The 12614-nt window shown below is 44.5% G+C and overlaps 1 protein-coding gene across 1 annotated transcript in view; it reads right to left on the reverse strand.

Annotated features, from left to right (window-relative positions):
• XPC (XPC complex subunit, DNA damage recognition and repair factor) overlaps window positions 1-12614 on the reverse strand; it is a 74205-nt gene that overhangs the window by 29059 nt on the left and 32532 nt on the right. Inside the window, exons 6-11 of the mRNA XM_085863741.1 lie at window positions 11457-11614; window positions 9338-9455; window positions 9148-9240; window positions 8072-8405; window positions 6818-7256; window positions 6221-6344 (exon numbers count right to left, since the gene is read on the reverse strand). Of these exons, the coding sequence (XP_085719867.1) occupies window positions 6221-6344; window positions 6818-7256; window positions 8072-8405; window positions 9148-9240; window positions 9338-9455; window positions 11457-11614 (1266 nt within the window). The remainder of the gene's footprint in view (window positions 1-6220; window positions 6345-6817; window positions 7257-8071; window positions 8406-9147; window positions 9241-9337; window positions 9456-11456; window positions 11615-12614) is intronic.

Consider the following 12614-nt stretch of genomic DNA (forward strand, 5'->3'; position numbering starts at 1 on the left):
GGTGACCTCTTTTATGAGCCTTGTTCCATTTGTTAGAGATTCCCATTTGATGACCCTTCTTAGGAAATAAGAGAACTAATTGTCATGCTCAGTGTCACACTAGTATGATCAAATATCATTTGTACAAGTTTAGTGAAATGGTTAAAAAAAAAAACCCTGAACAAAGTTGCCTGGCCATGAGTCCCGCTGAAAGCTCATTCACTGGAAGCAAAGCTTTGGGCCTTTCGAACGATCATATTAAGATAATTGCTGACAAAAACTAGAGTTCATAGAACACCTTACCCCATGCAGTGTTGATAAGAAATATTTTAAAAAAGACGGGTGGGGTCCCTCCAATCCCACCTCGTGTTGATATGTGTGCTGTACCGTCCACCAAACAGTGATGGCTCCATTTACATCTCACTCTCCTTGAACCAACTTCTATCCTCTCATCCAAATTCTCTCTTCCTCATATGTGGTGACTTAAATTGTCATCATGCCAGTTGGCTGGGTGTGGGTACCTCTCTCACCTGCCATGGCACTTCAGCAAAAGACTTGTGACTCATTGTGACTGACGCAATCTGTCAACTTCCCGACCCGGATCTCAACCAATGGTATTCCATCTCTTCTGGATCTGATTTTGACCAATTTCCCTGAAAATATCTGCTGTTTTTTTTTTGCTCCAATCAGTTCATCTGACCACATGGTTGTCAAAGTAGACATTTCTCTTGCTGTTATTATAGAACCACCTCAGCGCCATCGAGTCTGGCATTTCACTCAGGGCGACAGGCAGGGACTTCAAGCAGCCATCGAACTTCTAGGCTGAGCTCCCATCTCTACTTCCTTTGACATCAACTCGTCCTGGGATTTTTTTTTTTTTTGTATACCTTGGTCGAGGCTCGTATGAGAGCTAACACACAACTCACAGCAAGGAGGCATGAGACAAGAGGGGCGGGAGTGGAAGGGACAAGACAGTGGGGAACAGACACATTAGGTGAACTGTCGAAGGGAGAGGGATGGGGATGGGACGGGGAACATGGCGAAGAGAAGATGGACATTACAGGGACTTTCAGGAAGGAAAGCAGGGGAATTGAAGAAAGTGGGCTTGGGTGGATTATCGGGGGTAGAAAAGATCGAGGATTTGGATGGGGGAAGATAAGAGGTGGTGGTGAACAGCTGTTTTGAAAGCCTGGAGGGAAGAATGGGAAAGAATAGAGTGAGGAAGTTTATTCCAAAGGCGGGAAAAAAGAGGAATGAAAGAGTGAAGATGAGCAGTGATTCGTGATTTTGGTAGTTTTACCAGAAGGGGGTTGTTGGCGGACCTTGAGCGCCCTGTGGAAATGTGGTGGGGACAAATCGCAGCGAGAGCAGCAGAGGCAAGGCTGGAGAGGAGAGTTTCAAAGAAACTTGCTATCCCTCAAGCAGATTTATCCCATCTCATCTTCAGTTGTCCTACCCTTCCTCCCACCCATGGTACATTGAAGCTTGTGGCAAGGCAGTTGTCCTGAAATAACTTGCCTTTGCTTCATGGAAGGCTAATCCAACTGAAGGCAATCTTAGTTCCTTCCACAAACCTCAGAACAAGTGTGTCTTCCTTCTTGAAATTACAAAGATGTTATTTTCTGGCTCTCCTGTCTGAACTCTCAAACCTGTCTCCCTCCTCCAAATCCTGGTGGCATCTATTCAAATCTGTTTCTGATGTATGTTCCCCCTCCATCCCCTCCCTTACCTCAAATGGCCACACAGTGTTAAGGCTGAATGCCTAAACTCCGTGTTTGCTTCAAAATCTTATGTCCCAAACCCATCGCTTTCTGTACCCACCTTACCCAGTCGAATGCAGCTGTTCTTGGACTCTGTGTCCTGTTCTCCTGACAAGGTGGAGAGCTTGCTGTCACACCTCGACTTATATTCTGCAACCGGTACAGACGGCATCAGCCCATGTTTCCTAAAAACCTGCTCCTCTGCTCTTGCTCACGCTCTTTCTGTTCTATTCACCCTCTCATTTGCTCAAGGTCATCTGCCATCTGCTTGGAAATCAGCAAACATCACTGCTCTGCACAAAAAAGGTGCAAAAACAGATCCCTGCAACGACAGACCAATCAGCCTTCTCCCAATCATCAGCAAGGTTATGGAATCCATCATCGCTTCAGACATTAAATCCTTCCTCTTCTCCAATGGCTTGATTTTTGATCATCAATTTGGATTCAGACCAGGTCACTCTACCCTGGATATGCTGCTTCTCCTCTCCAAACAAGGGATGGAGATTCTCAATGCCAGACATGAAATCAGAGACATCTCCCGAGATATATAGCATGCTTTCGATATGGTCTGGCACCCTGCCCTGCTCCCCAAACTCTTCCTATGGTATCCAAGGACATCTCCACTCATGGCTCGCAGATTTTCTTTCCTGTCGCAGGCAATGTATGGCCCTTCATTGAGTTCTCTCATCCCCTCTTCCTGTCCAGGCTAGAGTTCCTCAAGGCATTGTTCTGGGCCCTGTTATTTTTTCGGTTTTCATCAATGATCTCAGAGATAAAGATGATTTTTCCAGAGTCAGAAAGGCGGTATGGCAGAGGGTGGAGTCATCAGCAGTCATCCCTTAGATCAGCCATCAGCAGCCTCTTCACTCTCTGCAGATCTGGATAGAATCACAAGATGATCCAACACGTGGAACATGTCTTTCAACCTTGAGAAATCTCACTCTCACGATGTCTCACCCCATCTACTTTCGCAACAATCCTCTTGGAGAAGTCCTTTCATTCGAGTTTCTGGGTCTCACTATGTGCCATGATCTTTCCTGGGAAAGCCACATTTTCAAGCTGGCCTCCAATGCCAGTCGCCGACTGGGCATTCTTCGTCATGCAAAGTCCTTCCTTGGCCCACCTGAGCTCCTGACCATGTACAAAACATTTGTCCACAGCCTGATAAAGTACTGCTCTCCCCCCCTGGGCTGGTGCTCCCGCCTCTCACCTTTCTCGGCTACACGCTGTGGACACCAAGGCATTTAGGATCACTGATATCTCCCGCGATGAGGATGAGTCTTTGGGTCTCTCACTCTGTCACCACAGGCAGGTCGGTGGTCTTTCTGTCTTCTTCCATCTCCTCTCCAGCCTCGCACCCCCTGCTCTGTCTGAAATATGTCTTCCCCCATATTTCAATCGGGCACTCAAGGTCCACCAGCAACCCCTTATGGTAAAACTACCAAAATCAAGAATCTCTGCGCACCTTCACTCTTTCATTCCTCTTTTTTCCCCACCTCTGGAACAAACTCTCACACACTCTTCAATACCACTCTTCCCTCCAGGTCTTCAAAACAGCTGTTCACCATCATCTCTTATCTTCCCCCATCCAAAACCACGATCTTTTCTACCCCCGTTAATCCAACCCAAACCCACCTCCTTCAAATTCCCTTCTTTCCTTCCTGACAGGCCCTGTAATGTCCATCTTGTTTACCCTGTGTACCCCACCCAATCCCTCACCCTTCCACAGAATGATCTCCTCATGTCTCTGTTCCACACTTTTTTCCTTCCCTCTCCCACCCCTCTTGTCTCCTGCTCCCCTTTTTGTACGTTCTGCGTGTTAGCTCTCCTCCAAGCCTGGACAATTTACACAAAAAAAACAAAAAACGTTGATACAGCGAGCGTCTTTTACACCACCTTATCAAACACGTTACATTAGTTATTTGTGTCCATTGTTCGTATCCTTGATGATATCCTAAAAAAAACTACGTTTCCTGTTTGGAATGATTTTCTATTTTATTTGATTGCCAGACAGACAGACAAAGTGAACCAATTGCTTAAGCCCGCTTTTCACTTGCTTCGTGCATACGGGGTAATGAAGATGTCTACAATATACATACAAGCTCTTCCACAAGCCTTCAATGTTGATTGATTGATAGATTAAATTAAGTGGTATGCTGCCGGCAGCCACTGGGGCGTTACCACCACCTGTCTCCTAGGATCCTCAAGACTAGAGGAACATTGATTCCATTGCAAGCTCTTGGGGGGGGAGGGGAGGAGGTAAGCTGCTAATTGGGGGTTTTAGGGGGTTATTTTTGCCTTCTTGGTTGTGTTCCTGGTTCTGCTGTGCCTGCTAAAATGTAACATCGCAGTTGGTGTTCCCACAGGCTTGTCACCAGACAACCGGACGCCCAAACCCGGGTGTCGCACCCTGGGAGGCTGCCTCATCATCAGGTGCACAAATCTCAGGTCTCCTCTGCAAGTTCACAACTTGAGCCACACTGAGCATGGGATTCTGGGAGGCACTTCTAAGACCACTAGTTTGCAGAGAACCAATTAGCATTTTAGATGGCACCAACAGTGCAAAGTTCCCTGAAGCCCCTCATCCCTTCTTTATTTCATTGGAAGCCAATCATCTGTGGCACCCCCCCATCCTCCACTTTCCCATCTTCTTTCTTTGCTTTTTCACCCAGCGGCCCCTCTAATTTTGTTATTAACACCACAATGGGAAAGGTTGACCCCAAAAATGAAAAATATCAAAACCAAAGTCACTGACATGGGAAATCAACTTTTAACTATCACAGGTTGCTGCAAGCTACATAAAAACAGGTGAAAAGTATAGTGGGCCTAGGGTGAGCCAACATTTAAAATATTACCTTTTATAATTGGACGTTCGAATTTAAAGTTTGCTGGTAACAGTCAGCCAGGAAGGAGGGAAGTAAAATTATGAATTAACTTCATCACGTAGAAATCAATTTTGATGCAAAAAAAATACTTGGCAGTTATATTTTTTTGAATAATGATTACTGCACATAAAAGAGATTTTACATCCATCTTTCTTGTGGTATATGAACAAAGGCAAACTACTTACCTTATTTACAAGGAGATTGAAAGAAAATGTACAATCCAGCAACCTGTGATCCCAGCATCATGAGATCGGTGTCCCACTACCAGTGTGACCACTCCTCATTTTCATAAATGCCAAGGTGAGCCAATGAAAAAAGCCAAGAATTCACAAGGTTTCGGAAAAGCGATGATAATAGAAAACCTATACGCCAAGAAAACATATAGAAAACCAAGACGCCAAGGTGAACAACGAATAGCCAAGATCTTGTGAAAAAAGCCAAGGAGTGGTCACACTGGCCACTACCCTGTTGTTGGTGTGTTTTGCCATTTTCCTCTATTATAGGGGCTGGCAGGATAGTCGAGACTCTAGAGCAGTGTTTCTCAAGGTGGGGCATGAGGATTCAGAATGAAAGAATGTGAGGTAACTGACGAGGCAAAGAACGTCATTGTTGACCACTTGAAAATGTTGGTTAATGACTTCAATGACAGATTTCATGATTTGAAAGCAATGGAGTTCCCTTCTTGGTTGATAGCCATTTCTGGTAGATTTATCTGAAGTACCAGAGCAATACCAAGAGGAGTTATGCGAGTTGCAACAAGATGAGTCTGTGAAAACTCTTCTCAAGATCAAAGGAACCATGATGTGGCTGTCTGAGGAGAGTGAAAAGAAATACCCAAACTCGAGTATTTTGGCAAGGGAAGTATTGATAAATTTTCCATCATCTTATTTAGTCGAATGTGGATTTAGTGTTGTTACCGATTTGCTGCAAGCTAAGAGAAATTGACTGGAAATCACGAAACGTGGTGATTTAAGGCTGAAACTGACAAAATTGGTTCCTCAAATCAAACAAATCTGCAGCCAGCATCAAGGGCAGGGCTCCCATTGAAGTGAGTAGCAATTGAATAAAATTTGCAATAAAGTTTTAATTAAGCCTTTTGAATACATATGTAGTATATACTGTAGTGTCTCCCCAATCAGGGTGGGGCGTACGATTTTTTTTGAAAATCATAGTGGGGCATGGGACAAAAAAGGTTGAGAAACACTGCTCTCGAGGTATGCACACTCACGTTTGAGCTGTGTAGCTTGGGTATGAATCTCAACAAAGCAATAAACTATCAACCATATATGCAGGGCACTGGTATCAGTGGCACCCTAAACAAATTATAAATTCCTGCCCTAACCTTGAGGGGGCACTGCATTCCCACAATGATGCAAACCTGCAGCCACATTCAGCATGCAAAACGTGAGGACACCAATTATGATATAGCTGTTCTGTTTGAGGTTCTAGGTTCTAATTATTCCACGAGCCTCAAATTTGCATCCAAAACGCTCAGACAGGCATGGCAAATAGGCCATATAAAAACCGTTCACTTTGCAAGTACGATTTCCGTGCACTTCTTCGTCATGCACGCAAAAGTAGTCACAGGGGACAAACCTCGTGTTCTTCTGCGCGGTCTTTCATGCGATCTTTTGGAGCATAAGGGGATAATGTTTTTTCCCACCACTCAGAATCCACTCGCAAACGCCGAGTTTCTACAAGCCAGGTGGCTGCTGCATACCTGACACAAATACAAAGTGCAAACACGGTGGCATCATCTCTTTGTACCGACAGAGCAGTCACTGAAGTGCAATCGCTGTTATCAATTTCAGCACCAAACGTACAACAATCTAAAAGTTTCATGAATGAACACCGGATAGTCATTTTAAATATAGAAATCAGCAAAACACTGTGTATTCTAATCTACTTCAATACAGCATTACTACCAAAATGTCAATTTTCATTACTAGCTTGAGACAATAGTCTCTGACATTTCAAATGAGTTGGAGTTACCCATTCCCAAGATAATTCTGGAATCGGAATAATCGTTAAAAGAGTGGCTGTGAAACAGCATGACCACACAATTTAACATAAGCCATAAAAATCCAAAGAAAATTGTGAACAGATAAGGGGGGAAAATGTACGAAGCAGGATATGGATCGAGTTTTTTGATTCCTATATTTTGTTCTCAAGTTAAAGCAACAACAGACCTACCTCCTGGTGACATCTTTGGCACTGCCATCAGCCTCAAAAGCCAGCACATAGGAAAAGGACTTCATTCCCCGCATTGTGCAGGCCACCATACCAGTCACCACATCTGTCCCGACCCAGCTTCCCTGGACACCGTCACCCATAACCCACACCTCCAACCAAGCATCACACCCACGCTCAATATTCACTCCCTCGTTGGTCTCTCCAATCCCCTGTGCCTGCTCTTCTTTCTTCTTCTTACATTCCTCCTGTTGCTTTAAAAATACAGCCCTGTCACGCTTGGTGGCCTCACGATTTCTGCTGCATGACCTTTGACCCCAATCGTCACTTGTTTCACTTCCTGAGGAAGATGAATTGGCTTCAAAATCGTCTTCACTTGCCAATCCCTCGCTGCAATTAGTCTCCTCTCCATCAGCCCCTGATAGTTCAGTTGCACCAAGACCTTGGGATAAATGAAAAGTAATAAAGAATTATATAACTACTAAAACCAGAACTATTACAGTAATAACTACTCTCATTGAATAAATCATAATTTCTGCACAATTATAAAATGTATTTTTCCCACCTTGCTGCACACTGGTATGACTTGATACCTCACCTCATCCCCCTTTAATGAAATATCCCTTCTTTGGTAGGACCATTGGGTTACAAAAAACGAAGTCTCCCATTCCCCCCAATCCCCTTGCTCCCCCACCCCAACCACCAATCTTGTATCAATACTGTACAACGACAGTGCAGCACCTCAAGTAAAGCTGACAATCAGCATTGACATAGAAAGGAAAGGAGGATGAGATGATGTAAATTGGGGATGCATCTTTTTCAAGACAGGGCTTTATCAAGGAATGTTCTCAGGAAAACCCCTTGGAGTGGGCTCTCAGGATAGTCTAAAGGTACAAACACTCACCTTTGAGCTGTCTACCCTGCGTTTGAATCTTGGCCCAGCGATAAACTGTCATCCTGGTGTTTCGCATGCGGGGTAATGCATCAATATGTGTCTAGTCCCTCAGATGGACATTAAACTGGGTGTCCCGTATGCCAGTATTAGTTGATGTACGTTAAAGATCCCATACTGTGCCTTTTCTGACGTGACGGCAACGTCTCGCCTGCACCCTGAACAAATTCGAAATTCCTGCTCTAACCTAGCTACAGGGGGGCACTGCGTCAACGACACAGCTGCACCTGAAGCAAATGACAAATCACAATTATGTGCTGCACACCAAAGAAGACGAAGAAGAATCCTCAGAGTATTCAACCTACCGCAATGTGCAGGCAGCTTGGATGCGACGCTTCTTCGGTTGAAGTTCTTAACTCGTAAAGATCGACTCCGCAAGAGCTGCTTTTGCACTTCCACCTTGTTAACCTCCTTACAGGTTTCCTTATTCCACCTTTTCTTTACAACCTCCTCACTCGGAACATCTTTACTGCCTTCCTCGTGCTCTTTTAGCCCGGTCAATCTCTTCTTTACCCGTCTTTCCTCTGCACCGCTTTCCGCTCGTCTCTTTCTGCTTTCTCCAACATTCCCTTGCTCTTGCTTTTTTCCTGTTTTTTTCCTCTCTTTCTTCTGTTTATCTCTTGGTTTCTGTTCTTTGTTCTGCATGCACACATACATAGCTTTTCATGACAATACGAAGAACACACTTGAAGCTTCCATTGTACTCTACCATTGCTTACTTTAAAATTGTACAATGTAGCAACAAAGTATGCGAAATGAAAAGAAATCTCATGAATCTACTCTTATTGTGATGAAAGGTCAAATAGCTCAAAAGAGTTAGCAAAACAAATGTGACTTCTTTTAAACACTGGCACCAGAAGAGTAAACATGCAGGGTCACAAAGTACATTTAAGAGCAAATCATTTGGCCATAAACCAAAAGGTACATTATTAAATTGAAAAAAAAATTAAAATCTTGTTTGAGCCATAAAGGTCACTCTGCATCAGAAATGCAAAGCATACGCGGAAGATGTTTATGATGTCATCAGTCGTATGTGACCACTTCACAAGTATACGACTCCTCGAAATGGCAAATTCATTGAGAGCAGTACTTGGTGACCATACGCATCTCCCAATCTCTTCTGTCTGTCTTTGTCTCACTTTCAGTCTCTCATTCTATCTGGTGCTCTGTCTGAAGGCAGGTTCAGTGCTACCCAACAGTAATCAGGGCAGAACCCTCTTTTGCCCCATACAAATTACACAGAAGGATCACTTCTCCTGCCACCACAAACAAATTGAAATGGCCATGGTCAGAATTAGGTGAGCTGCCAGAAAAAAATGAGGCTTCCCCTCTTTCGAATCTTGGATATTTGACCATTAGAACACTTCCAAACAAACCTCACCTTAATGGGGGCTGGAACTCGAAGAGTCAAAGGCTGCAGCGATAGTACAAGCCTGCAAGTAACACCTAGACCTCGGAGGGCAAGGAGACATACCTTTGGGGAGAGGGAGGTTTTCTTTTCAGTTCATATACACACAGCTTTGCATTACGTCGTATTATGTCACAAAAGGAATCACTGTTATCTCACTCACATGGACCCGAGTCTGCTGTGTTTCAGATTTAAGGAATTGCAAACGTGACCAAAGTGCACACACCAGGTCGCTGGCAGAACCCCATTCTTGCAGATTCTCAGGATAAGTCAGAGAGAACCTATGAGATTGAATGGGGATAAGGTCACAATGTAACAGATAAATGTGGTCAGGTAGTGTAAATTTTCATCTCAAATCGACTCGTGTTGAGGTTACAAACAGCATTGTGCCATATTGAAGCACTGCACAACCAAACACCTGAAACTTATGGAATACATTTACATCAGCAGTGGCAGAGGCACTGAAAAGCAGGTAATAAGACATACTTAGCAGAGATACATGCTCTTATCAAGGCTTTCAGTTGCAACTCTCAAATTTTACTGGCTAGCGAAGAACCCATCCTTAAGGCCCTGTCACACCTTGACGTTTTAGCCAGCGTATGGCAAGGTATCAAAATGTATGCAAAACGCTGGCGTACGCTGAACTATTGATATTTTTCCCAGTTTTCGACGTATTCATAACGAGTTGGACGTATGCATAACGTATTAGTAACGTACACAGAACGTTTCAATCACATATAGATAACTTATACCAACGAATGCTGAGCGTGTTGTCGGCGTTCACAACCTATGCCCAACGATAGTGTAACTTATGCATAGCGCGGCAGCGTATCGCTGACGATCACGTGGCGTAGGCTATTCATAGGCTGCGGCTCGACGATTCAAATCATAACCGCACTACACATCGAAGTGTGAAGCCGCTGTCACACCTTGACGTTTTAGCCAGCGTATGCTGACGTATGAAAAATTTGCCGAACCAAGCTGGCACACGTCGAATACGTTATGGGTAAGTTTTGTATACGTTAAGAGCACGCTGGCATACGTCGCCATACGCCGAGTACGTCGACAAATTTTCACCATGTTGAAAATTTCTCGACGTACTCGGCGTATGACACGCGTTCCGCATACGCTGGCCATAAGTTGTAGGCACGTTACGCGATCGTTGACACACGTCGACACACGTTACGATTTAAATTATGTTATGATAATTATTTATGGTTATGATTTAAATCATTGAGCAGCAGCTTATTAATGATATTATATTATAACCGCACTAGAAATCGAAGTGTCAACATCACCGTCATACCGAAGAAAAAAAAACAGGGAGCCTGGATCACTGACGCTAACCATTACCTTGACGTGTTTCGACTTATGAGTAACGTGTGTCGACGATCGCGTAACGTGCCTACAACACGTGACTCATAGGTTAGAAATAAGTTTCGGGTATGCTAAACATTACCTCGATGTGTTTCGACTTATGAGTAACTTACAAGTAACGTGTGTCAACGTGTGTCAACGATGGCGTAACGTGCCTACAACTTATGGCCAGCGTTATGCGGAATGTGCGAGTCATACGCTGGCATACGTCAAAAAATTTCAAGCATGGAAAATTTGTCTAACAGCTTGGCGTAATACGACGTATTCCAGCGTTTTAGCCAAATTTTTCATACGTCAGGCATACGCTGGCTAAATCGTCAAGGTGTGGCAGGGCCTTTATAGATGGGATAATTCCCCCAGAATTGGAATATGTCAGTAAGACTTGTAATACTTCCTCCCACCAGGAGAGATGCAGTGTCATACACATTTACAGAAAGATAATTGGGTCCTTCCCCCACCATGAAACCACGAACCCCTGGGAGTATGAATTTTTTTTTTTAACCTCCGAAAACCTTGCCCTGTAAACCCTGAGTGCAACCACCAGATTTCAACTCATTCCGTTCAGTGGTTCAGGAGTGCATGGAAGTCAAACAAACACACACTTCTCAAATTGTAAAATGATTTTCACAAGCATTGAGACTACCTTCAGCAGGAAAATCATAATTCTCAAGATGCGTTTAGAGAAAGCTATTGATCGAAACAAAAGGCCGACAACGGTGGTTTGAACACAACTCACTCGAGTTTTATGAAGTCATAACGACTCACAAATGCAAAAGCTGCAGAGACAATGCGGTGTATTATCACACTAGAACACGTCGCATGCTTTTACCACTGGCAGGTTCATAGAATAAGGTAGAGTTCTGGAGCAAAACTGCAGTAAAGTGCATTTCTGTTCCCAGTCACACCATGTGAGGAGGCGTTGTATCCACGACAGCTGCACACGGCACGGTGCCTTGGGGATCAGTGTGTGTGGAACTATGGATAACGCCATAGCTTTCAGATCCTCGTGACAACAAACGTCATTCCTATGGAAACCATTGCCAAGGAGACATAGAAGGTGCACCTGGAGAATATGGAAAACACAGCAAAATGTTCAGGTCAGATTATTTTTACTTAAAGTAAGATATGGAACAATCTCAGAGGATTATATTTGTAATTTTCTTTTGTTGTGGATGAATCACATGACAATTCAAGCAAAACGGGTTTTGCATCAATCTCCCACGGCCTCCTCCCTCACCCGACTCATACTGTTGTGGTGCCGGGTTCGGTGGCGAGGAGCGACCGCGAGGTGGAGCAGTAGGGTCGTCTCCACCGAACACCCGGAATTGCAAGGTCGTAACTATTGGATAACTCCAAAGGTCACGGGTCACTCAAGGACCATGCTCGCCAATTCTCTGATGGCGTGGGGTAGGGTTCATAGCCAAATTTCAATATACCTAAGTACCCACATCGTCAAATTACCGGGGAAGTCACACCTTCGACAGACTCTGTCGAACCGGGTCACTCTAGCGACCTCGGTCCGGTGGACTGAGCAGAATTACCAAAGTCTGTCAGTCCAAACGACAACTTATAGCCCAATCGGCTTACTGGTTCTCAAGCACGAACTGTGCTGGGTCAATAATAGAAAGCACAACAACGAGCTGGTACATTGAACAATTGGAGGTTTATTTATAATGGGGCAGGGGAGCACAAAAAGAGCAGAGTTAAACCGACTATCAGAAATGCAATTTACAATGTACAAGGCACTTAAACAATTGCTACTTAGAGAATGGGCCCACAGACACACACGCACACACCCAAAATAAATGGTGGCCGTGGCCTTTATTTGACCCTTCAGCTCGGGAGGGAAGGCGAGCTGAGGGTAAGAATTCGGCCGGGCACCTTTCCGCCTCGTGTGGTCTGATCGAGACGAGCTGGTTCGGGGGGAACTCAAACCCACACCTTCATCGCCACCCAAGCACCAGGGACCACGTTCTCCAACCAGCCACGCACCAACGAACCAAGACCAAGGGGAAGACCAGAGACGACGATGACCCAGGACCAGACGAACCAGCCAGCACCAA

The sequence above is a fragment of the Eptatretus burgeri genome, chromosome 18 (assembly GCF_056783735.1).
Source record: "Eptatretus burgeri isolate ZD-2024b chromosome 18, Ebu_testis_v1, whole genome shotgun sequence".
In the NCBI taxonomy this organism is placed as follows: domain Eukaryota; kingdom Metazoa; phylum Chordata; class Myxini; order Myxiniformes; family Myxinidae; genus Eptatretus; species Eptatretus burgeri.